Raw genomic sequence first — 25,775 nt, 5'->3', positions numbered from 1 at the left:
CAGCTTTTGCCTCCAGTGTGTAGCCCATTTTGAGTTCCTGTCCTGACTTCCTTCAATGATGGACTGTAATGCGGAGGTGTTAGCCAAATAAACCCTTTCCTCCCCGTGTTGCTGTGGTCATGGTATTTCATCACAGCGATAGAAACCCTTGCTAAGACAACGTGTCTGTATTGTTTTTCTCAAATCTCTCTTAAGATGCCAGGGTGCAGGTACTTATTAATTTACGTGAACTGGCTAAGGGATAAAGTGGCTGGGCTTTTCCTCAGATTAGGAAGAACAAAAATAAATTACCAAAACATCATGGGCACCATGCACTGGGAAAGTTTGGGAAGTGGCGGATAATTGTATATAAAGAATGGTTTGTAAAACAGAAACAGTAAAGAGAGGCAATTAGACAATGACATCACTGTGGGAAGCGGTGATGGCTAGAGCCATCAAGAAAGGGAAGAGGTGAAAATTGTGAAATCCTGACAGGAACAGTGCTTTTCTGGCTGGTGCTGACATAAAGCTTGCTCCTTTTTCCTTTTTTACTTGAAAAACTTTTTTTTTTTTTTTTTTTTTTTTTTTTTTTTTTTTTTTTTTTTTTTTTTTATGAAGCTGGCTCTTTAACTATTGGGGCTCCTGCAAACTAGACAAAATATTCCAACAAAAGCTCCTCCAGTTAAAGAACTGGTGCTTGCATGCATTCATAGGAATTGCAAGGAAGCATCTTCCTCCTCAGGCCCTGAGCTCCCTCTCACGCCACCTGTTGGCAGAAGTAGCATTGAACTCTATGGTTAAGAAGAGATATTTGTGCAACCTCACTCTCAGCACTGTGAAGTGGGGTATCAAACAAGTGTTTGGAGTCTGTCATGGCAGTGCACACTTGGAATCCCAGCAGTCTTGAGTTCAAGGTCATCCACCATTACATAGCAAGTTCAAGGCCAGCCTGGAATATTTGAGACACTGTCTCAATAAAACATACGAACAAACAAAACCAAAACCAAACTGTACTTAGAGCCAAGATACTATGCTTTAGGAGCTGCTTCAGGGCCTACAGGCTCCAGCCTTCAGTCACCTCTTGAGACTGATTGTATCTGACTCTTGGTTCCCTATCCTGTGGGATGGAAATGGACCAGTCATAATTAAACCCTCTCATACATCCCAATCAAATTCAGTCATAGCAGGGAGTCATGGATTGGGACCAGAGTTCCTTATCTTTAAACTAAGGGCCCTGCCAAGTTTTAATCCGAAAGATGTCAGAGAACCTGTCACATATTTCAAAGACTGTGTCTCCCACACCTCACCTGCCACCCTGTTGCTACATACATACTTTAAACTGAGTCCCAGAGAGAAGCAAAATTTTTAAGCAAACGGAGAGAAAAGATTAAAGAGGAATTGAAATCAAAGAAAGAAAATTATAGGCCTTTGTGCATCACAGAGCCCCTGCTTTGTTGTCTCTACAGTGCTTATTATCAGGTGCTGTGCCACCCATTTGTCTGATGCAGTATTTAATCCTCTTGCCTTTGATGGACTACCGTCTCCATAAGAACAGAGAAGGTGTTTGGTCTGCTCTTACATCTAGCATAGTGCTGGACATAAGGTAAAAGCTTAAAACTATTTACTTAAACAATGCATCCTCCCAGTGGTTTTTCTTAGAGCAAAGAAAACTGTTACTTCACTGTTATAACTATCTTGACTGTCACTACCATTCCTTGTCAGGGATGGTAGGAGGAGCCAAGGCAGGCCAACTTCCTAACGCACCACTGTCCAAGGGCCACCTGTTTGGTAGGAAGTGGGAATGGTTACTCCACTGCCCTGTCCTTACCTCGACATCCCAATGGTCAGTTTCCCACTTGTTATCCTTCCTTGTACATTAAACACAGTATCTCCTGTGCTTATGCTCCAACATCTTTACCCCTGACTTCTCTCAGTCCCACCCCCAACATACCTTCCCATTTTCCTCTTAGTGCACCGACATCCTGTGCCCAAGGGCCCTTCCTTCAGAACAGTGCCCTTGGCATCCGGACTTCATGTTAAACTATTGTGTATTTACTCTCAAATCTGTAAGCTCATGTCCACTGGAACATGATGGGTGTTTTATAGATAAAGAGAAGCTTAATCCAGAACCAAGAGTCCACCAGTCAAGACCAAGAGCATTCCACTCAGGACGACACGAATGTTTACGTCAAGGAATCTAAGCCTTAAAGGAAACTCTCAACACCTCAGAGGCTTCTGACATATAGCTTGGTAATTAACTACCATTTAGCCATAATTAGTATCAGAAATTGGTTGTACTCTGGAGCCTATTGACTAACATAATAATTATTATAAATTGTGAGACTAAAGTTATTCGAAATATGTAGGCTATTCATGTTTTTGTTTATTTTATTGGAGTATTGGAGATAGAACCTAGGATTTTATGCAGTCTAGACAAGCATTTTAACTCTGTGTCATGTTCCCAGCTCCCAAATATATTTTTTAAAAACATTCTTCAGACTTACACAGTGAAAAACAAGATCTCTACCTTGCAAACTTAAGCCAAGGCCCCTGCTATGACCCCTGAACAATCTTATGACTGAGTGACTTGCAGAGCCACTTGTATTGAACCTTATGTAGAATAGTCAAATGGAAACCCACAGCCTTGACTGCCTGAGCTACAAAAGGTGTTATGGAAGCACGGGCATCCCCATTATACATCGGTTGTCTGGCCAACTGCCATTATAAACACACGTATGAACAGACACAGCAGAAACCACCAGACCTTCAGAGTCTGAAATATTTGCTATCTGGTCTCTTACACACAAGGAAAATGTTTTCCCACTTATGATCCTATCCCATCTGCCTCAGATGATCCTTTCATACAAAATGGTAAGCAAATTGCATTATAGGACAGCTTTCTGGGCCTTCATTGAGCCATATGGAACACACTGACCTATTTTGTGCTTGCTGGCTAATACATGCTCATATAATAAATGTTCATCTGTGAAATAGAATTGGGATCAAGACTTGCTCTCATTATAACCTAATAATGCAGTTATGGGGGAATCATTAACCTGAACTCACCTCACATTTCCTTGGTGGTTTTGGTTTCTATGAAAAAGAATGTCAGGGTTGTGCAGGACTCATGTTCAAATTGGCTCAGGTGAGTTCCCAAACTGAAGCTATTCATTTCTGCTCTATGTTCCCAGGAGGCTAGTACATCCCCTCTAGAAGAAACAGTGGGCTTTACTACTCTATCCTTCATGGATGTCATGGCTGTACCCTGCTATTATAAACGTCAGTAAGACAACAAACTCTCTCATTCACATTTATCCCTAAAGCCTGGCTGCTCCATCTCAGAGATCTAAGTCATGTTCATAGAAGTTAAAACCTACCTAAAGTAATATCTGAAGAAGCATCCTTGGAAAATTGATAATGATAAATTATAATTGGTTAATGCACAAGCCCAGAAGTCACCTAAAGTAGGTATAAGGTCAAGATCTGGCTCATGGTATTGATATCCATGAGTTCAGTGTTACTTAATATGTGCCTGTCTTTTCTCTAGTTCTGGGCTTGGGAGATGCAACTGTGTCAAACACACAGTGAACACACTGAATTCTTAATTCATTCATAACCCTTCAAAACAGGATTTCCATTGCTATTAAGAGATGGCATGACCACATGCTTGTAAGGAAAGCATTTAATTGGTGCTAGCTTATAGTTCAGAGGCTTTGTCTATTATTGTCATGGTGGGAAGCATGGTGCCATGAAGACAGACTTGGTTTTGGAGAAGAAGCTGAGAGTTCTACATCTGGATCCACAGACATTAGGAAGAAAATAAGACACTAGACCTTGCTTGAGTTTCTGAGAGCTCAAAGCCCATTCGTACCATGAAATACTTCCTCCAACAAAGCCACACCTATCCCGACAAGGCCGTACCTCCTAATAGTGTCACTCTCTATGGGCCAAGCATTCAAACACATGAGTTTATGAGGGTCATTCCTATTTAAACTACCACATCATCCATCATCCAAGTAAAAGAATGAGGTACAGACATAGATAGAAGGAATTGCTTCCAAGTCAAGTGCTTACAGAGACAATTCCTTGCCATGGTGCCTCCATGATCAATATATACTGTTTAATTGAGGAGCCTGATGAAATTGCAAATGAATTATCTCCCGACCCAGGACATTGCCACAAGAGGGTAGCAAACAACCCATCTCCTCAGCTAACAGGCTCCAGCATCTGATGATTACAGTTGTTGAGGCAGCTGTCATTATATGATGTCTCTGTAGTCATAGTCGACAAATTCCTTGCCACCAAACATCTGTAACAATAAAAGTTAGTAAAGGAGTGGATGGTGCTGGAAAGAAGATGGATTTTAATTTTGGTCCTTTTACCTTTTCCCCCACTTCTCCACGTACCATTTCCATGCAGAAGTTGCAAATTAATGGTCACATTGAACTATCTGTCAACGCATTACTGCTCTTGCAGAGCCAAATTATGTCGGCAATAATGCTTGCAGCTGCCTAGAACTCCATTGCAATTTAATTTGAAGAGAACTCAAATTGCATCTCCAAATGGATACAAAATTAATTTTACATACAAACCATCCACCTCCACATTTTCAGCCCCAAATTATCTCAATTTAGGTTCAACTTTGAGCAGTACATGTGCCCCAGCCAACTCCACATGCAATGATGAATACGTGGTCAATTCATGAATTGGAAATCAAATTTCTGCTCCTTTCTTTAATAAGATGTTCTGCTTTGATTAAGGACATTAGGAGATTCTACAGCTATTGCCTTTGACAAAAGGAAAAAAAGGCTGAGTCCGTACAAGGGAAAAAAAAAAAAAACAGGACGCAATTCTCTCTTAACCACATGATTCCCCTTAAAATTGGAACACAAAGAGACCTCTGGTACGCTCTGTTGCTTATTGTTTATCTCTTTATTATATTAGGGCTTGGTTATGCTCTTGAGGTTAGGCTTCATTGGCTTTTTAGATTTGCATATCTGTCTATTTAATCTGTCTGTCTAACCTATCTTTTATCTCCATGTTCAAGTTATCATGTGACCAAACATTGAGACAATCTTCCTGTAATTCAACTAGAAGTTAACAAAGATACCCAGGTTTGTTCAACAGAGAATTCACTCCAGTCACAATAGGCCTTGGAATTCCTTGGGAAATGTTTCCAGAAAGTGATGGTTTTAGAGCTGGTCTTGGAATATATTGGCTATGGATTTGTCTCTATGGCCAACATCCCAAACATAAAGAACAACACAGACAAAAGCAGATGTCGAAGGACTGTGTGGGGCACATTTCACTCTAGGAGTATGGGGTTTGTTATGTGGATAGTAGAAATAGAGACAGAGGATTTAGCATAGGAAGGTCTCAGTAGAGGTAAGAAAGGATAAGCTGCTTTTCTGGGTCCCTGGAGCCAACTGCCAACTTCTGGTACATTACAGACTGAACTGCTTTAGTTCTCCATTCGAGAATATTCACTTCTAAAACAAGCCATTTTGTGTGCTGTAGGTTGTTACTCAATCATGGTCAAGTTGTAGGAACTAAATAGGAGCAGACCAGTTGGATTTCCGACAGCATTCTATTCGTAGTTTCCTTACCTCTTCTCCTAGTCTCTTTTCTCTTTCCATCATAAAACATACTAAAAGCAACATAGAGAAGAAGTGTTTTCTTGGCTTATAGTTTCAGGCTACAAAGCCAACATTGAGAGAAGTCAGGTCATGAACTCAAGGCAGGAACATGGAGACAGAAAACATGGAGGGTTTTTATACTCTTTTTTTCTTATTTATTTATTTTTTTATTTATTCACTTTATATTTCATTTACTGCCACCTCCTGGTCTTCCCTCTCTCACAATCCTCCACCCATCCCCTATTCCCTTCTCCTCTGAGAGGCTGCCACCCCATGTATCCCCCCATCCTAGCATATCAAGTCTCTGCAGGGCTAGGCACATCTTCTCCCACTGAGGCCAGACAAGGCAACCCAGCTAGAAGAACATATCCCACAGTCAAGCAATGGCTTTTGAGATAGTCCCTGTTTCTGTGGTTTGGAACCCAGCTACACATCTGCTACATATATGCTGGAAAGCCTAGGTCCAACTCTGTATGCTTTTTGGTTGGTGTTTCAGTCTCTGAGAGCCCCAAGGGTCCAGGTTAGTTGACTCTGTTGGTCTTCCTGTAGAGTTCCTATCCCCTTCTGGACCTCCAATCCTTCCTCCTATACTTCCATAAGAGTTCCCAAGCTCCATTTACTGTTTGTCCGTGGGTGTCTATATCTGTCTGAATCAGAGGACAACATGCTCCTGTCTGTAAGCATAACAGAGAATCATTAATAGTGTCATTAATTGGTGCTTGACCATGGTATGTGTCTCAAGTTGGGTTGGCTATTTATTGGCCATTCCCTCAGTCTCTGCTCTATCCTCTGTTCCTTCATTTCTTCTAGATAGGATAAATTTTGGGTCAAAAGTTTTGTGGGTGGGTTGGTGAAACCATTGTTCCACTGGGGTTTCTGCCTGGAAACAGGAAGTGGCCTCTTCTGGTTTCATATCCCTTACACTCTTATGCACAGATCCACATGACAAAGCAGAATGCTACCCACTGTGGGCTAGATCCTCCCACATCCATCAAGAAAGTCTCTTATAGACATAGAATCTCCAATGTGATCGTGGCAGTCTCTCATTCGAGGGTCCCTCAGATGACTCAGGGCTGTGTCAACTAAACAGCTGAAGAGAGCCAGGTTTACTCAACCCAACCTTTGGATATCTGTGTGTAGTCTTTCTCCAGGATTCTTAGGATATTTACATACACAGTGTTATAATGTTCTCTCTCTCTCTCTCTCTCTCTCTCTCTCTCTCTCTCTCTCTCTCCTGAATATAGAACATTTAAAATCCTAATAGACCATGGAATATGAGGACACACAAAGGCCTATGGCCTGTTCCATTCTACTTTGATCCAACGCTGTTCCTTTCCTAAAGGACCTGCACAAATATATGTGGAGACCTCAGACCTCAAATTTAAGATCTCTCTACTCATTTTCCCCCATTCTTTGCCCCAGCAGTGCTCACGAGAATGGACAACCAAAGAAAGTAGGTTTTATAGGCCCTGCAATGAGTTTGTAGCTATGGGGACCTAAAATTCTAGGGTATCTATGATGTGAAGTATGATCAGAAGGAAGATCAGGGGACAGGTGGGCACAATGCACTGGCTGCTGAGCCTATGTCCTGGGATAATGTCAGTCTGACAAGAGCCAATATGGGTCTCAGGACAAGGCCCCATTGCTGCACTGAAAAGGTGTTAGGATAAGAGACACTTTGATATTCAGTGAGAGGATAACTTTCAGCTGCTCAGACAAGCCAGAAGCTCTGTGTTGTCTGCTCTCTTCTTGGCCTATAGGCCGTTACTAAAGGAGGTCAGATAGACAGGGCCTTATCTAGAGGCAGAGACCAGAGGCTGTAGGCTTTGGATGTATTTACACCGGGGATATAAATTCAACAAACCAATCTCTACTGCACACACAAGACTTTCTCAGCAATTTTTCTCCTTGTTTGCACCAGGCCAAATGTAAACCCAGAACTTTGCCCACAGAAGGCAATTACTGAAGCAGAGTCTCAGTTTGGCGGGTGAGGCTTATTGGGGGTAGGGGTGGGGTCATCCCACTGAATGCATGAATGTGCCCCTTACACATTTCAGAAACTACTGTCTCTTATGTATGATGTCAAGACATCTTTGTGGTTGAAAAGAAACCAAAAAGGAAATGTGTGTGTTGGAGATCCTGCTGATGTGCTGGCATGAACGGAGGAGGGAGGGCAGAACAAGTGACCAGAGCTCACTTTCCTAGAACAAGTCACCATCTGGTCATCTCTTAGGAAGTCTGCTTGACAGATCCTAGAGATGCTAGGCAAACAGAAAATAGTCCCTGGCAATCTGGGAGACAAATGTATAAACAAGCAATTCCTAGGCAGTGTGACAAATGCTAAGTATGATGGACGGTGGTGCATGGAGCCATGGCCACATTCCTTTCATGGAGCATTAGTGACATCTACCATAGAGCTGTTCCCAAAGGCAGATGCTAAGCGCACCACCTAGCCCAGAGATCCTGCCAAATAGTCTGCTTTCCAGAATGTGAGTTACCATAGTCACAAAGACACTTTCAGCACATGTGTATCTTACCCAGAGGGTCACTAGAATCCCAACTTTTAAATGCATTTTAAATGAGATTTTCTGAGCCTCTTAATGTCCATAGCCTGTGAAACCTCCAAGAACCATCTCCCAAGGTCTGTGTAGTATATGGGTGTGTTCTGAGTCTCATTTTCCTGGTCTCTACGATCATGTGAGAGTCTTATTTGACCAAAGTGTGCATGCATGCATGTCTCAGTTTTGTTTGGAGTTCTGCCATAGTAAGTACGTTTGTGATCTCTGAAGACAATGTTGAAGGTCAAGGAGTCACGTGGGGAACAGTTATATTTGTGGGTACCCCCAACATTTTACTACTTAACTACTTCCCTGCCTTTCCTACTTTATTCATCTCCACCCCAGACCTTGGTATTTATCCTCCTGTGGACATTTAGTAGAGCTTCAAGTCCTGGGAATGCAGCTTCCATTCTTAAAACACACACACACACACACACACACACACACACACACGTGTGTATATATATATATATATGTATATGTATATGTATATGTATATGTATATGTATATGTATATGTATATGTATATATATATATATATATATATATATATATGACTAGCAATGGCTGAACTTAGTGAGTTCTAAATAATAACAACAGAAAAAAGCATGAAGTTTAGAAGGGTATGCTGTGTTTGAGGAACTTGGGGCAGATTGGAAGCGAAATGGGACTAGATATGATATTTTATTGTATACAAGAACTGAATTCTAAAGAATAAAGACACAAAAACTATTTAAAGGCTTCTTAGGGCATTTCTCCAAGAAAGGCAGTTCTGTATAAGAGGAATCCCCACTGTTAGGGAAAGGCAATTTTCTCTCTTTACAGTTCATTTTATGCTCATTAACAGCCCTCTGAGATTAGTGCAGTAATTTCCACTTTATAGATGAGGAGATGGAGGCACAGAGATGAAGTGCCCTTGGCCAAGGTCACTTAGCTACTGAGTGCCAGAGTCTGGCTGCAAGCCATGCTCTAACTCAATCACACATGCTTTGGAGAACCAGGGCTTTGACTGTGTCCCAATAGTCCTACATGTAGTGAAGCCCTTTGCTGGGGGACAGGCTTTCAGTGTTCGGCTTAACATTATCCAGCATTGTCCCTTTAGACGCAGATCCCAGGCTCCTAAGAGCAAAGTAACCTCTGTGTTACAATTTTTGTTTATCCACAGGATTCTTCTAGGTCTCTCCCAAATTCCTGGTGGCTGAGGTCTGTTTCATGTTGATGCTCCTATTCTGACCTCAGCATCCATTGGTGTCATAGTGGAGAAAAACAAAGGCTTTAGACATTCTCAGATTGTGAATCTCAACCCTGCCTCTCCCTGTGTGGCCCGAGGACAATCATTTCATTCCTCAGAACTTTGGTTTGCTCTAGAGAGGGGTCTTCAGATGCCTCCTCTGGAGTTTTGCAATTTATCAAGCCCAGCAGGCATGCCTTCAGTGGCTGTGTCCCAGACCTCTTTTTACCTCCCTTGCAAGCTAAGACACGGAGTCAGAACTATACAAATTCAACGCCTCATGTGGTCACTCACTAGACTTGTTACTTTATACAAGCTCCTGGACCTCTGTAACCCTGGATTTATCCATTTGTCAAAGGAGGCAGTTCCTCCTTCCAAGTGTCCCTCTACAGGAACTGAAACAAGTACTTCCTGGATGCTGTTCCATTGACAGTATTTTATCTGTGCTTTTAGGTCATACTGGACATCTCAAAAATTGAATTCAACATGGCTTGCTGTAGTATTAAAGACACTTAACAAAAATGTGTCCTCAGCCTTAACTGAGTATTAAATATCGGTGCTCTCACTTCTTAATGAGAGAAGGAGAGGCCCATGAGATGACTGTCTTCCCAGGGTGGAGTATTGGTTTTGAAGAAGTTTCCAGTGGAGGAGTGTTAGAAAGGTACTACTTGGGTGTCTATAGCAACAGAGTTCTGGAATCTCTACAGATAGAAAAATCCCTGCTGTACAAAGCCTAGAGGGAATGCTAACATTTGGCAGACAGGAAGTTCCCTCCATCACTATTTCTGTACACCTGTATTTACTGTAGCCTGGGCAACCCAGAGACATCCAGTTGAGTAACAGTGGACATGCCTGGTCACAGCCCCTAACTATGAGTGGCATCCATGTTTATCTTTCATTGTACATAGGTTCAGCATAACAGGCAACTCATCCAATGTCACTTTTACAAACTCACTCTTGCTTTTGAGACTCTGACTTTCTTTTGCACATAGGACCCTGCACCATGGATAACAGCGCTGTAAGAATGAGTGTCAGTTCCTCAGTTGAAAAGAGGCCAGAGCTACTGATGTGCATGGTTTGGGGATGGATCATCCTCCTCTCTGACACGCAAATGAAGTGTGTTTCTTGGCAAAGCTGTTATAAAGTTACACTTCCTACATCACAGTAAATTAGGGACCTCAGCTGGTGTCAAAAGCCCTCACCCATAGCCACTCTTGTTGGTTCCTTGGTCCAGAGGCAGCTTACCCTAACAGCTCTGGAAACTCAAGGCCTGGAGAGGTGTTAGTATTCTAGTCTGTCATAGTGCATAAGGATTCTACCCAGAATGGTCATTTATAAGACATTTGGGTTGTGTATAGCATCTTAAGGATGATTATACTTATTACTCTTCCTATTGCTATAAAACAAATAAACCCCCAGCTATCACATATGATGTACTTATTAAGTTCCAGGTGCAAGTCTAATGGCTCAGGATGATAATTCATCCAGCTTTACCCTCTCCTGCCGTTTGGTGAGCTGCTATTATCACTTAATTTTCCAATTAAGTAAAAAGTAGACTCAAAGACATGGTATAACTTGATAATGTCCTGCAAGCAGCATGGAGTTAAATACCAGACAGAACGCCAGCATTACTATTTTGTTTGTTTTAATCAGTTGAGTACAAAAGTCATTCTTTACCTCATGCAAAATATAAATATCCCTCGATGTGCAGATTATAAAGTAAGACATGGTTGTTGCTACATATGGGGACTGGGACACAGATTGGTAAGTAAGGAGGTTGGGGACAGTGTTGCAGTACTGAGGAATGGAAGATGGTGTTCGTGGAGGATGTGGAGGGAACGGGACAAAGACTGAACTGCTATAGGATGCTAGCAAATGATATGATGTCCTATTATAAGTGAAAGTGTGGAGGTGAATCCAAAGGCCGAGTTCGTGGGGCTGTTGTGATCATACCGATGGATTGGAGGTTGGATGTCTGTTCATGATGTAACCACAGTTCCAGATTGTGCCACTGGATAGGAGGAAAGGAGGGAAACCTCAGTTATGTGGAGAAAAGTTTCAGCTGAGTTAAGCACAGATGGCAGGACAGAACTCCAGCAACCCATCCCAGAAGCATGTGCAGTACTCTAGTGAAGCCCTAAGCAATCAAGAAATTTTATGTCTGTCTGTCTGTCTGTCTGTCTGTCTTTATATCTATCTATGTACCTATGTATCTATTTATGTATGCATGTATATATGTATCTGTCTATCTATAATCTATATCTATCATTATCTATTTATCTATCTATCTATTTATCTATTTATTGTTTTTCAAGACAGGCTTCACTGTGTAGTTCTGGCTGTTCTGGAACTCTCTCTATAGGCCAGGCTGGCTTTGAACACACCAAGATACACCTGCCCCTGCCTCCCAAGTTCTGGGATTAAAGGTGCACCATTACCATTCAGCTAAGAATTTTATATTTTTAATGACTGACATATTTTATTATGAAGGAAATATGACATATTTCCACCCTATGTATTTTGTTTTGTCTTAGACATGTGTTCTTAAATTTAAAAAAAAAAAACTAGTTTAAGGAAAGCCTTCCTGTTAATTATGCTGCAGGTGGCAAGAGCCATGGGAGAGCGAGGGGAAGTTGAGTTGTGTCTGGAAGAGCAAAAACATCCACATACTTCCTGCTTCCTGCAGCTTCCTCAAAACTCTTGTATCTTGTATGTATTTTACAGATCCTGTGCATGGCCCTCAGAATGTGGAGATTGTGGACATTCGGGCTCGACAGCTGACCCTGCAGTGGGAACCCTTTGGCTATGCAGTGACCCGCTGCCACAGCTACAACCTCACAGTGCAGTACCAGTATGTGTTCAACCAGCAGCAGTATGAGGCTGAAGAGGTGATCCAGACCTCTTCCCACTATACCCTGCGGGGTCTACGGCCCTTCATGACCATCAGACTTCGGCTGCTACTGTCCAACCCTGAGGGTCGGATGGAGAGTGAGGAGCTGGTGGTACAGACTGAGGAGGATGGTGAGTGGGAGAGGCCAGTTTATGGGAATGGAGAAGGTTAAGTATGCTTTCATGATTCATGCCAGTAAGTGAGGAGGATTTTTTTGTCCATCTGCTTGTGTGTGTGTGTGTGTGTGTGTGTGTGTGTGTGTGTGTACATACATTGCATGTATATTCCTGTGTGTGTGCGTTCACTTGGAGGCCAGAGGTCAGTGTTCTATCTTCTCCAATGTTTTCCATCTGAATTTTTTGGACATGGTCTCTCTTTGGGATATGGTGCTCACTGATTTGAATAAATTGGGTAGTTATCAGATCATCCTACCATGGCATTCACAGCTCTGGGGATACAAGAATGCTCTGCCATACCTGGTTTCTATTTAATGCTGGGAATCTAAACTCAGGTCCCCAGTCTTACAGAAGAAGTACTTTACTGATCCATCCAACTCCTTATCCTTTGTCCTTTGTTTTTGGCCTCCCCACTATTCTCAAGGTCCCCAGAAAGTGACCTTGCAGAATGTGAATAGTACAGTTCCAGAGTAATGTCATGTTTCCATGAATACTGACAGCTCAGTCATAAATTTGTGCTCATGGTGACCCCTTGCCTCCCCAGTTCTCCCCTTGTGTTCTATCACTCTTTCTACCCAAGTCTTAACTCTTCAGATGCCTCCTGGAAAGAGTCTTTATCCTTCTGTTTAAACATGTCAAGATTGAAAACTCAGACAACTTTATTCTGCACAAATTAAAACAAGAAAACATAGAATAGCTTAAGGCTTAGTATGCACATTGAATGAGCTTAAAGCTGATTATCCACCTGGATGTCCCACAGGCATCTCAAATACCATGTATTGCAAAATGAATGAATGTTCTCGTCCATGCTGACTTATCTTCCTGTGTTCCTCCTTTCAATAAGTTACACCTGGGAGCTCAAGAGAGAGACTAAAAGAATCAATCTAGGAATTTCTCCCAAACCACCCCATCTCCCCATAACCCTCCTACTTCCCCCATCCCACCCCACCTTCCCCCATATCATCCCACATTCCCCCATACCATATTACCTCCCCCTACTTCTCCCATTTATCCCCACTCTACCCCAGCTCCCACCCACCCACACACTCCACACTACCTCTAACCCTTCAAAGCTCTACAGAGTTTGCTTCTTACACTGCATCTTTGGATGTGCTTCCTATCTTGAAAATGCTGGGATGCAGAGACCTTTGTGGTAGCACACATAACTACCTTCTTGCCAGTGCTATTCCTTCTTTAGTCTGACGTCTCCCTTATGTATGCAGGATAGACTCTTCTATTGCTATTCCAAGACTTCTTTTCAATTTTACTTTCTCTGTAAGTTTTCTTTGCCTCAAACTTCTTGGCTGTTTCTTCCCAGGGTTCTAGTACAATCTGCATACAGCTCCACACAGTAGCTGTCTTGTATAGGATAGAATTTGTGGTGTCTAAGAAACTCTTGTCTCTGTGTATTTTAGCTGTCTCCTTGGCCTGGCTGTTTATGGCTCTAGACTATGACTCAATGTAGTTTGTATACAAACTATTAAGGAGAGTTTGGGTAGGGGATGACAAATAGGCCAACAAAGTGAAGAAAACCATATTACAACTTCTGGGCAGTTGCAAGAAGAGCTCTCTAGGGTGAATTATGTGTCAGCTGCCCAAGCTGGGGGACAGAGTGTAGCTTCCCCTATGTCTGGTTCCATTGCTTCAGAAATACAGAGTCCCTACCACCAGAAGATAGAAAAGCACTATTGAGAAAGTAGACTCTCTAGGCCAGTATACCTGGCACCCCCTTTTTAATCTCTTGACATTGATTTTCCAACCTATAAAATCAACTTGATTAAAGGGGGTCATAGATTTAAAAAAAAATGGCCTAAGACCCAGCAATAAGTTTTCAATAAGCATAACTACTACATTTTCAAACAATAACAGAAAAAAAAGAAGTCCTGACAAGAAAGCCTCTGGTACAAACAACTCTGCCACTGAGATGCTGTGGGACCCATCTCCAGGGTCTTTCCAACCATTGTACTGGTTCAGAAAGTATACTGAGGATCCTAAGGGATTGGCAGTATACCTGGGTCCTGATTGGAGAAGCAGGGTGGTAGATAGGGAGTGGTTAGTGGTTGCTATCACCAGGCTACCCCTAGTGCTGACAGGGAGGAGCCTTTGTTGACAAACCACCCTGAACTAGCCAAGGAGCAACTCAGAGGGAGCTCTTCTCAAGTGTTCACACAGCCCCTTTGAGCTGCACTCTGAGAATGGCCTCCGTCTACAGCAAGTCCCAAATCCTAGCTTTAAGCTATGTCTTCTCCTCTCTCTTTCTCATTTTTACCACCAAGAGGAAAATAAATAAACCACAAAGCCTTTATCAAAACAATGTGGGAACAGCAGTGCTTTGAAATTAAATTTAGAGTAAACATCATTAATAAAACATCAATCCCTGCTCCAGGAGATGTGTGGACATTATCATATTAAAGACACCAGTATACAAGACACCCTTCCTTGGTCTGTAGCTCTTCTGAGGCCACAGCTCAGAAACTGCTGGAAGGTTTCAGTGGGTGTGGATAGTCTTTGACAGTTTGCATTTGTTTCTATGTGTTGGTACATTGTCTTAATATGTTTCTGAGGCTAGTCTTAAACCCCACCAGCATCATACTCTTGAGTAGTTTAGACTAAGACATGCATCAAGAGTACTGTGGACAATCCCTGAAGGTTGGGGGTAGATTCCCTTCTACCTAGAGGGAAAGAGCATTGGCTCCTTCTCTTAGAAACTCATTCACTTTGAGAAGACACCAAGGTTGAAGTGAGAGAGTGAGGTACTGATGTATACCTGAAACTTCCTTCTGAGAGCCAAAGAGCAGCCCCCAAGATTGGGTTCACTGACTTCATTTTGCTCTTACCTGCTCTCAAAACATAGATATTGGGGAAGTTTTCAGGATCAGTCACACCAATACCTATGAGGGTCTGTAGAATAATTGTCTATTAGAAAGAGAAGTTTTGAGACACTTGGCTTTATCAGGAAAAATGGCTGTTGATAAAAAAAAATAAATGGACTTTTAATTTTCTGTCTTTTACAAATATCTCAGATCTTTATGTCATCACCTTTAGCCAAACTACAGCTAAGCTTGTGGAAATGTAATAACATAAGAAGTCTGAGGAGGTGCAAAGCATGTGACATAAAGTTGGGACAAGGTGGAGAGGTAGAATAGTGGATCCGGGAGGAGTTAGGAGAAAAAGCTGTTATGTATGTATCAAAATACATTGTATGCTTATATAAATTTCTTGAATAATTAATAAAATATCTCTTCAGTGAGCATAGCTAAAGAATAAAGACACTCTAGTATATATCAACAATATTATAGAATATCTAAGAAAGTTAACATTTCCCTAAAATGAGTCAACATAGGCCATCAAAGAGGTGTAGTGGGTAAAGGCATTGCCACCCAGCTTCACAACCCAAGGTCTGATCCCTGAGATCCACAAAGTAGAAGGAGAGAACAGACCCTGGAAAGTTGCCCTCTGAACTCTACTTTCATTCCATGGTGCATACATGCACATGCACAGATACACACAGGGCTCATACCTACACATGTACATGTGCATTTATCTGTATATACTTCTGTAAACAAAATAACTAAACAATATGATTAAAAATAGCCCAACACACTGTTCATTTCATAGTTCTTCTAACGTTAAACTTAGCTCTATATGATAAAACCAGAATGGAAGACATTTTTTCATTAAAGCATTGAAAGATAGTACTGTGTATTTCTCATTGCATCTTGCCAAGGGTCATGGAAGTTCTGGGAGCCCCTGTGTGATGATGTCACATGTAGTTAATTAACAGAGAAAACATAGATATAAACATAAATATGTATATACATAAATATATATATCACATATATATATCACATAAATATATATAGCAAATATAAATACATCAGTCAGATATAAACACATAAATATGTTTCCCTTTTGATACATTTCCTCTTTTGTGATGCTTTGAGATGATATAAATGTCCTATGATCACACCAAATCTTTACTCAATGACTTTAGCACTTCTTCATAAGTCTTAACTAAAATCAGCTGTATATTGGTGCTTTAAAGTCTGCCATCTTGTCTACACTTTCTGATTAACATGTTTATTCAGAGAGGCATTTTCTCATCATCTTCCCTGTGTCTAGGATTCTAGTTTACAACCAAGTTTTGAATCAGTGTACTCAGCTTCATCAGTATTTTTATTTTCTTGAGTGACCAAATTGTCTTGGCCATGGCTGGAAAGAATCCCTTCAAGCTCAAGAGACTGTAAGTAAATAATGTCATTTAAAAATAGCCCAACACACTGTTCATTTCATATTTCTTCTATTGTTAAATTTATGTATGATAAAACCAGGATGGAAGACATGTTTTTCATTAAGACATTAAAAGGTAGTATTGTGTACTTCTCATTACATCTTAACAATGGTTACGTAAGTTCTAGGAGCCCCCTTTTTATATATCCTCATTAGTCACCCTTGATTCTGGCATGACGCAATGTTCCAGACTGTCTGTAATGTTTCTCTCAAGACGTTACGGTCATCATTGCCTGAAAATTCCTGCTTGCTTCTACAGGTAGTGGTCTCTGGGCACTAAGACTGGTCTTGGGTATGATCACTGGAACGGCAATGCCTATAGCTGCTCCAGGAAGAAAGAGCTCGAGAATATAATTCAACTGTTTTAAATCATGAGCCCATTGTATCTGAATCCCAACGCCTCTAGATACTTCTGCACATTCCACACATGTGTTCCAATAGTGAAGACCCCGGATTCTCCACATCCACTTGTTTATTCATTTCCACTACCTCGAATTGTACCAACCCACCAACAAACAGTGAACCTACCAAGTTAGGCAGCAGAATATTTTCATTTCTCTGCCCTAACCTGTGTACTGCTGAGGATGTACATTCAAAATACTATGTTCAAACATTCAGAGTTTCTAAATGATCTTAATATTAATTTGCTAGCCAACTAAGGTTCTTTTAATTTTAAGGTTTTCCTCCAGCCATGTTTTGAAAAATAAATGTTAACTACTGTTTTCAACATGCAAATTAGGTGCTTCATAAGAAAGTCAAAATTGCATGTTTAAAATAAAAGATTCATTCTCAGGAATAACTGTCACAATCTTTATCCATTTGTATTCTTCAGTACAGACCTGAAAGAGTGACATTTTAAATGTAAAATACCACATTTTGTTATTTACTTTCTATTTAGTGTTGTTTGTATAGTATGTGTGTATGTTTTTAGGTCTGACTACGTTATATTGGATAACCAATTAAGAGACTCTGGGGAAGACTGATTCATTCTCGTTCTCTCTCCCTCCCTCCCTCTTCTTCCTCTCTCTCTCTCTCTCTCTCTCTCTCTCTCTCTCTCTCTCTCTCTCTCTCTCTCCTCTCTCCCTGTCTCCAGCCATTCATTGACTCCTAGAGGAGGAGTCTTATGAGATTTCTCCATCCTGTTGGCATGTTGGTTGGTACTGCCATTGTCCAGGTTGTTGAGTTGTCATGGCTGCATCTTCCTGTCATATATAGAAGATACTATATATAAGATTTCACGTTAGATGTCCTGGTCCTCTGGCTCTTACATACTCTCTGCCCCCTCTGCTATGTGTTTTCTGAGCCTTAGGCATAGTACTTTACTGTAGATACACCACCTGGGACTAGGTTCTCTATAATCTTGTTTTCTCATTTTGTACCAATTATATCTTCAACACCCACAAAAATAAACTTCTTCTATGAGGGATGCAAGCTAAATTTATGTTTGACTTTTTAATTATTTTTTATTTCTATTTTATATAGTTTCTTAAGTAAAAAAGTAAATAATCTTTTCCTCTTTCTCCTCCTCCCCATCCTTCTTCTCCTTCTTCCTCCCTCTTCACCTTTCCTCCCTCCCTTAGTCCTCCCCACAACCCAACTGAACCCAGAGCCTTTCACATGCCAGAACTCAAAGTCTCCTTTCCCTTATATATGTTTCATATTTAAAATATGGAATAGTGTATACTTCACCCGTGTTTATGTTTGCTTTCTGTCCTAGAAGACAGTCCATATCAGAAATTACCCATTCTACTAATAGTGTCCTGGTGCTTCGTGTCCGTGTGGACAGATGCCTGTGTCCAGCGGTGGCTGTTTCAGTTATTCACTATGACCTACTTTTTCTCATCTAGGTCATTCTGTATCCCTTCATTTCAGGTATCATATTTGCTGGCTGATTGGCTGCTTGGTATAAAGAGGCACACCGTCGTCACACTACAGTAAACAGCCTGGTGTGTATGTTGTTAGGTGTCTGTGGAAATGTATCTTCAGGTAAATTCTTCACAGTAGGATTGCTGAAGTCAAAGGGTAAATGTACAATCAATTAAGTTCTCCTTCAGAGAAGGCCTGTCAGTTTTCATTTTCACAGGCACTATGTACTGATTCAATCTTCACACCGAATATGAAAGAACAAGCAGTATTTTCCCTATTGTATAATACGGGAATGTAATCTTAACAATACATAAAAATATAATTGATTATAATAAGTAACAGTATAAAATATATTAACAAAATTGATCTTTAATAGGTTTAACCACATATAATAGGTCTATTATCCCAATGTGGCAAAACAGGCTTAAACTCAAATGCTGTCATGTAAGAAAAAGTACCACGGCTCAGTGCCTTAATTTTGTGTACAGTTCTAATGAGTCTAACTCACCTGGTTTTGTAGGTTGCAGCAGCCAGACAGGGGAGTGTGTGCTGCTGGAGATAGGTACATCTACACTAATAAGAGGTGGCACCTAAGGCCTGCAAGGAGGGAAAGTGTAATAGGAAATAACAACAACGCATGTGTAATACAATGCAAAGTCAGACTACAAGGATAAAAAACTACATACCCTAAGAGGTCCTAACGGCCTCATTTTACCTCAGCTTATTGCACTGTAGGGATTATCAAGATGAGCTCGCAGTATTGTGAGTGATAGGCAGAAATGCAGTTATGTTTTCCATATGCCTACAGTGAGTTAGGCTTTTTGCTCACACTCTTGTTCCTGTAGTCTGTTGCCAAACACCATGCAGTTACAGTTGCCATGGTTGTTCAGGTGAGGAATCCATACATTTCTAAGTATTGCCTATGTGACTTCCCCTGACCATGTGCTAGGAAAGCTCAGAGCTTCTCTAACATGCCTCTTGGCTTTCTCGGTCTCTATATTGTACTTTGCATTTGCTCTTTAGCTTATTCATTCTCTCTCTCTCTCTCTCTCTCTCTCTCTCTCTCTCTCTCTCTCTCTCTCCGAATATAAGTTTGATGAAATAGAGATTTCATTTTGGTTTAGTCCCTGATGGATATTTTCTAGTAAGAGGAGGGATGGTGGTCTATAATGTGTGCTCATAAACCATTGGCTTAGTGAAAGAGCCAATGAGTACCTGACACCAAAGTCCTTCCCCCTCTCACGAGATCCCAGTGTTCATGAATGGACATCATTTCATAAGCTGGGGCTTGTATGGGTCCTTCAGGTACAATCAAAGCTCACTTGTCCTGGCTTGCCAAAGTTAACTCTTGATAGCTTGCCTCCAAGTTCCATAACATATTCATTGCTTGAAAGAGCGGGTAATCGAAATTGTCTGGATTATATAGAAAGGGCCCGTGGGGGGAAGGACAGCCCAGCTCTGGGCTGGAGCAGTTTAGGTTGGGGGCAGAGTATGCCAGCTATACCCTGTAATGGGTAGGCATTGAACAATGATGGAAGAGCCTGGCAGCCAGGTCCACTTCAATATGTTAAATAGTTTCCTCAGCTATTGGTTTTAAACCTAGCGCTCAGTAGGACTCATTTTACATGCACTGGTATCTGCTGAGGTCTTTGCTAAGCTAAATTTGATTTTTAAGTTAGTTCCTGGCATCTGTATAAGGAACAATCTACCAGCCAAGCAGCCAGTGAGATCATTTCACCTAAATTCATGGTGAAAATTTGGTCAGGCTGAAGAAAGCAGAAGCCCCAGCTTCCTATTCCATGGCTCTGATGTATAACTTATTCCTGCCTTTTAAATTCTCCATGGTAAACCCATTTTACAGACATGTAAATGGAGAATTGAGAGTAAAGAGAGGAGGAGAGGCCACAGGGCAGACAAGATGGGGAAGGGGACAGAATGGGAGGGAAAGAAACAAGGAATGGAGCCGCTTTCCTTGACAACAATCTGTTCTTTTTCCTATTGAAATGAAAATCCCCCTTAAATTACCACCTGACTTGAAAGCATAAGAAAACATCTGGTTTAATTACAGTGAATTTACATGAACCCACTGACAAGAAGCACAGTTAAAATTAGCAATTTTAGTGTGCTTTTTTTTTTTAAGAGAATGAAATTATAAAGTAATTAACCTTTGTTGTAGAACTCTGTCACGAGGATGGAAAGTTCCATGCTGTGACAGAAGAAGAAATGAAATTGTGGACAAGGAAAGTGTGGGTTCATTAAAGAATTATACAGAATTAAAAATAAAAGAATGGAGGGAGGCACAGGTTTAGAAGATACGACAAGAAGAAATCTCTCAGCACTGCAGAGTCTTTTATGAGAGAAGAGAGAGAGAGAGAGAGAGAGAGAGAGAGATGCTGTTTCATCAAATGAACATCCTCTTCCTACATTGTAAAGGACATCCTCACCTACACAGGCAGTAATGTAGTGGTTACTGAGAAGAGCCCTGGCCTGGGGCTGAGACATCTTGACCATGGCTGTGACACCTGGTAGATAATCACCTTTCAGCCTCCAAAGTATAAATCCACAAGGTGATGGCAGAGGGGAGCACATGCTTGTAGGCAGAAGGATGTGCTGTGTCTAGCTCTTTCTCCCCTTATTAGGACACCTTGTTCAAGTTATATATCTCCTCCACGTATGAGCCCCCTCATGTGTAAGAGGGGCCAATAGTACCAGCAGGCTTCTAAGACATGCTGTACACAGTAGGCAGCAGTCAGTGCAGCGGTGCATATTTGGACAAAGGGACTAGGAAACTGAGTGCTTGCCCCTAAACAAGACATCTTTATCACTATCACTACCCAGCTTAACCCTCCATCCTCCCCACCCCCAAAGCTCAGGGAACATCAAGGAAGAGACAGAGAGAATGTAAGACCCAAAGAATGGGAAGGAACACTATGACATGCTATCTTTCAGGCATGACATGCCTAGCACACTCATAAACTTGGGGTTTATCTGCACACAATCAAGCTAGCTAAAATTCTGACATTATCAGAAGAGGCTGTATCTACCTCTAGGACACATTTTTTTTTTTTTTTTTTTTTTTTTTTTTTTTTACAAAAGCACCTTTAGCAGTTTATAGCTGATATAGGGAGGATGATCATTCCTCCTCTGAAGGTGTGGTCATTACTAGGCTTTCTGGCCACTGCTAGGCTTCCCAAAGCTCTACATCTGTACGATGACAAAAGTGGATAAAGAAGAGAAAGAAGATGAGGGAGCAGCAGAGGCAGCATGCTTGAAATTCTGAGGAGCACATATTTGGGAATATGGGAAACGTTGGGTGGAGGAAAACAGGAATGTGATTGTATTTCCTGGTATACATGGACAAAGTCCTGAAGAATAAAGAAAAACTATGTTACAGAAATCTACTCCACAGATGCTACAAATAAAACACTCAGCTGTACTAAGTGGAGCCAGTATCAGACAGAGAATATAACTGTTGATTAGAAAAAGCCAAGCCAAGGAGTTATGTGTAATTTCTCCTCCCCGTGGCAAGGGATAACTTTGAGACAGCCTCGAGCTTTTATTTAATCCAGATTATATCTCAACTTGACCAGGACCTTCTGGTTTGCGCCTTCTCATTCTGTAGCCATAAAATATCAACCTCACTGCAGTGGACCTTTCTCCTCTCTGCTTCCCCTTCCAGGTTACTGGCTGATCATTGGTCCAGTCCTGATCTTACATCTCTTCTCAGCATCTGAGCCCAGTTCTTATTCTGATACACAGCAACATGGTTCCAAGGAACTGTATGCCTGTCCAGGACTCTCCTTTTGTAGCTGACCACATACCATATTTCCAGTTGCTCCAACCGAAGCCAGAAACACTCTTGGAGTGTGTCCTGAAAAGCATCTCCTATTTCTCTGGCTATTTCCTTCTTTCTGTAGAATAATTACCCCATCTCCAGACCTCCATCAACACCTCCGTACTGTTCTCACACTTAGATGGTACACTTGTTGTCTATAATACTAAGGAAATTGAAGACATTTAATACTCCTTGACCTACACAATGCACATAATGCCCACATATTCAGTCTTCCATCCTGTTTTTGTGGATAAAGTATTTATTTTCTAAGTGAAGACCAATTTCTGTACTTAATGTGCCAAATCCTACTTCCCTTTGCCTAATGGAAGTCATTACTCTGGTAATAGTCTACTATCTACCCTGCAGCAATGTTTCTCTTTATAAGTGATCATTATACTTTACAAAGAGGTTTCATTCCATCATTGTTAGAAAGACAGAGGCAGGATTCCCCCAGTCTTACATTCCCTTCCAGCTACCATTCCATCCACTCTTTCTCATATGTCCATTTTCCCATTCTGAACTTCTTGAACATACCCAACCTAGGCAGCTCAAGTCCACACCATTTCTCTTATACAATTCCTCTGAAATCACCTGTTGACTTACTTTTTTGTCACTGTGATAAAATGCTGTGAGAAAAGCAACTCAAGAGACAAGTCGTTCCTTTTAGTTTGCACGTGTAGGTCACACGGTAGACAAGTCAGAGCAGATCAGAGCCTCAAGGCATCTGGTTGCGTTACATCCACCATCAGGAAGCCAAGCACCGTAAATGTTTCTACTTTTGCTCACTTTCTCATTTGTATATAGTCCAGGATCTTGGTCCAAGGAATAACATCTTCCACAGTAGCCAGGTCTTCCTACCTCAATTAACCTGATTCAAAATGATCTCCCATGAGCCCATCCATTGCCTAGGTGATTCTAGATCTTACCAAGGTAACAATCGAGATTAACCATCACTCCTGGGATCTTAAATAAATGCAACCATTGGTATTCTTGGAGTCAGCTTTTATTTAGCAGCTGTCGTGATTGGGCATGGTTGGCTGTTACACCCTCTTTAAGGCTCCCTTTTCTGCTTAGTTTCTGGGTTATCACACATTCTAGATATGGCTCTCCTTCAGGAACCTCTTTTGTCTCCTCGTGAATTTCTTTTAAACATCTTAGCTTTATTGACCTTATATTTTTGAGACTCTTTCCAGTCATCTCTGTGCCGAGGTCTGGCCAGACCTAGGACACAGGCTTTGTAGACCATGGAGATCTTTTTGGCAGCTATTTGATTTTGCTGCTGCAGCAGGAAAGTATCCAGCAACAATATATACATGATTGGGTATGACGATTTTCCAATAAAATTTTATTTACAAAGGCAAGCAGCTAGTTGGATTTGTATCAAGGGCCACAGATTGCTGACTGTGGTTCCATTTATTTACCTAATTATTTCTGATCCCATGGCTTTATAATCCACACACAAGCTAATAATTTTTCTAATTGATGTCTCCAGGCCAGACCTCTCCCCAGCTCTCCAGAGTGATTTATTCACCTGCCAGCTACACCTCCTCACTTAGATTGCTCTTGTCCTTTGGTGTAAAACATCCCAAACAGAAGGACGTGGTCATCATCGCTCAACCAACACCAGTATCCTTCTCCCCACTGTGTTCTTTATCTTAATTAGTAGCACCTATTTTTTTTATTAGTGGCTCAAACCAAAATTCTTGACTCTGCTTTTGTCTGACTAAGACTCTGGATTGCACAGCACTAGGGACCCCCTTCATGTTATGTTGTCTGTAATTGGCACACCCGGCTTTGTGCCAAGCAAAGGTTTAGCTTACCCTCTCCAGCTGACGCATCAGCATAATCTCTTAGCTCCGCCTTCAGTACAGTAGCTCTGAGACATTGAACAACCTACTCTCACCCCATTGCTTGCTCATAGCCTATACTGCTGGCTCTCTGGTTTCAGCCATGGTGATCAGCAGTGTGGATTAGGCGACCGGTTATTTAGTCCTCGGCTTCATCCCTGGCCTCTGCATGCTCTTCTCAACAATGTAGCCAGAATGATTTTTTAAAAAACCATGAAGAAACTCACAGCAGCCTTCTGTGATTCTAATTCTTCTAATTCTTGATCTTTCTCGTGTTATTGATAATAAATGCCCCTATGATATAATGTCCCAAAGTCACTAGGAGACCCAATTCTATTTGTCCTGAGTTCGTTTCCTACTTCTCTCTCATTTCATGAATCTAGTCATTGACTTCAAGTATACCAAGCATGCCCCTGCCTCAAGACCTTTGCATTCATTATCTCCCTCTGACTGGAATGGCCTTCTACCAAATAAACAGGGCTATCTCATCGACCCCATCAGGTCTTTGTTTCTGTTTAGAGGTTAGAGAGTTCTTCCTAGCCAGTTTCATTTAAATGTAGAAGCCTCTTACATGACACTTTGTCTCTCTTCTCTGCTTCATGTATCCCCTTAGCATTTATCAACTGAAACCACAGTTACACTTTACCTCTTATTATCTATCTTCTCCCAAATAGAATGCACTCCACAGAGACAGACATTTCCTCTTCTATTTTGTTTACCATCACAATGCAAGTACTTAGAACAGCTCCAAGTAGGTAATACACACACATAAATATGTTATCAAATCATGGCTCCTGAGTCCTGGGAGACAAAATGAATTTTACAATTATTTACCAAAGAAATCAGAAGACCATTGTAAGAGCTGTTTAGCATCCTCAGTAAGCTATGAGAAGATACAGCTTCTGCAGTTAGCAATATAACATGACTCCAGAAAAGGAGATTGAGGTAAAGACACCATTAGAGACAGGAACAGTTATTATTGGATCTGCAGAATTCAAAGTATGGTACCCAACCTCTGTTAGAACAGGTCTTGGGGGAATGCCGTGAGATCCTAAGGAGAAATAACCAACCACACGGGGCCCTTACTTGATGCCAAGCACCTTGTTAAGCATATTACAATCATGAAATATTAAATTCCTATGACAAACTATGAAGAAGATGCTGGTGTCATAGCCTCTTTAAAACAAGGAAAGGTCTCCCTAAAGATGTTAAGTAATTTGCCCCAGGTTAGACAACAAACAAATATAAACAAAACAAACTCTGGCAGTGTGGGTTCAAACCCATGGTCTGAGCCATTTCCTGGTACTGCCTTATAAGTCCAAGTGATGGAAATATGAATTTTTATTTAAATGGTGATATGATCATCTTTCTTAAGATACATTCCCAAAGAAATATAAAAACAGACCCTTTTCAACTTGCCCTGAGTTCCATAAGAGGATGTAACACAACTATACTGGAAGGCATTAA

General features: G+C 41.2%; 1 protein-coding gene across 12 annotated transcripts in view; it reads left to right on the top strand.

The window, feature by feature from the left end:
- Positions 1–25,775, top strand: part of Ptprt (protein tyrosine phosphatase receptor type T) — a 1,076,931-nt gene that overhangs the window by 682,642 nt on the left and 368,514 nt on the right. For all 12 annotated transcript variants that reach the window (XM_076930177.1, XM_076930174.1, XM_034495571.2 and 9 more), the window contains exon 8: positions 12,129–12,425. In XM_076930177.1, coding sequence (XP_076786292.1) covers positions 12,129–12,425 — 297 coding nt within the window. The remainder of the gene's footprint in view (positions 1–12,128; positions 12,426–25,775) is intronic.

Source organism: Arvicanthis niloticus, chromosome 2 (assembly GCF_011762505.2).
Source record: "Arvicanthis niloticus isolate mArvNil1 chromosome 2, mArvNil1.pat.X, whole genome shotgun sequence".
Taxonomy (NCBI): domain Eukaryota; kingdom Metazoa; phylum Chordata; class Mammalia; order Rodentia; family Muridae; genus Arvicanthis; species Arvicanthis niloticus.
The sequence above is the reverse complement of the archived record's forward strand: the minus strand, read 5'-3'. Positions and strand labels throughout refer to the sequence as shown.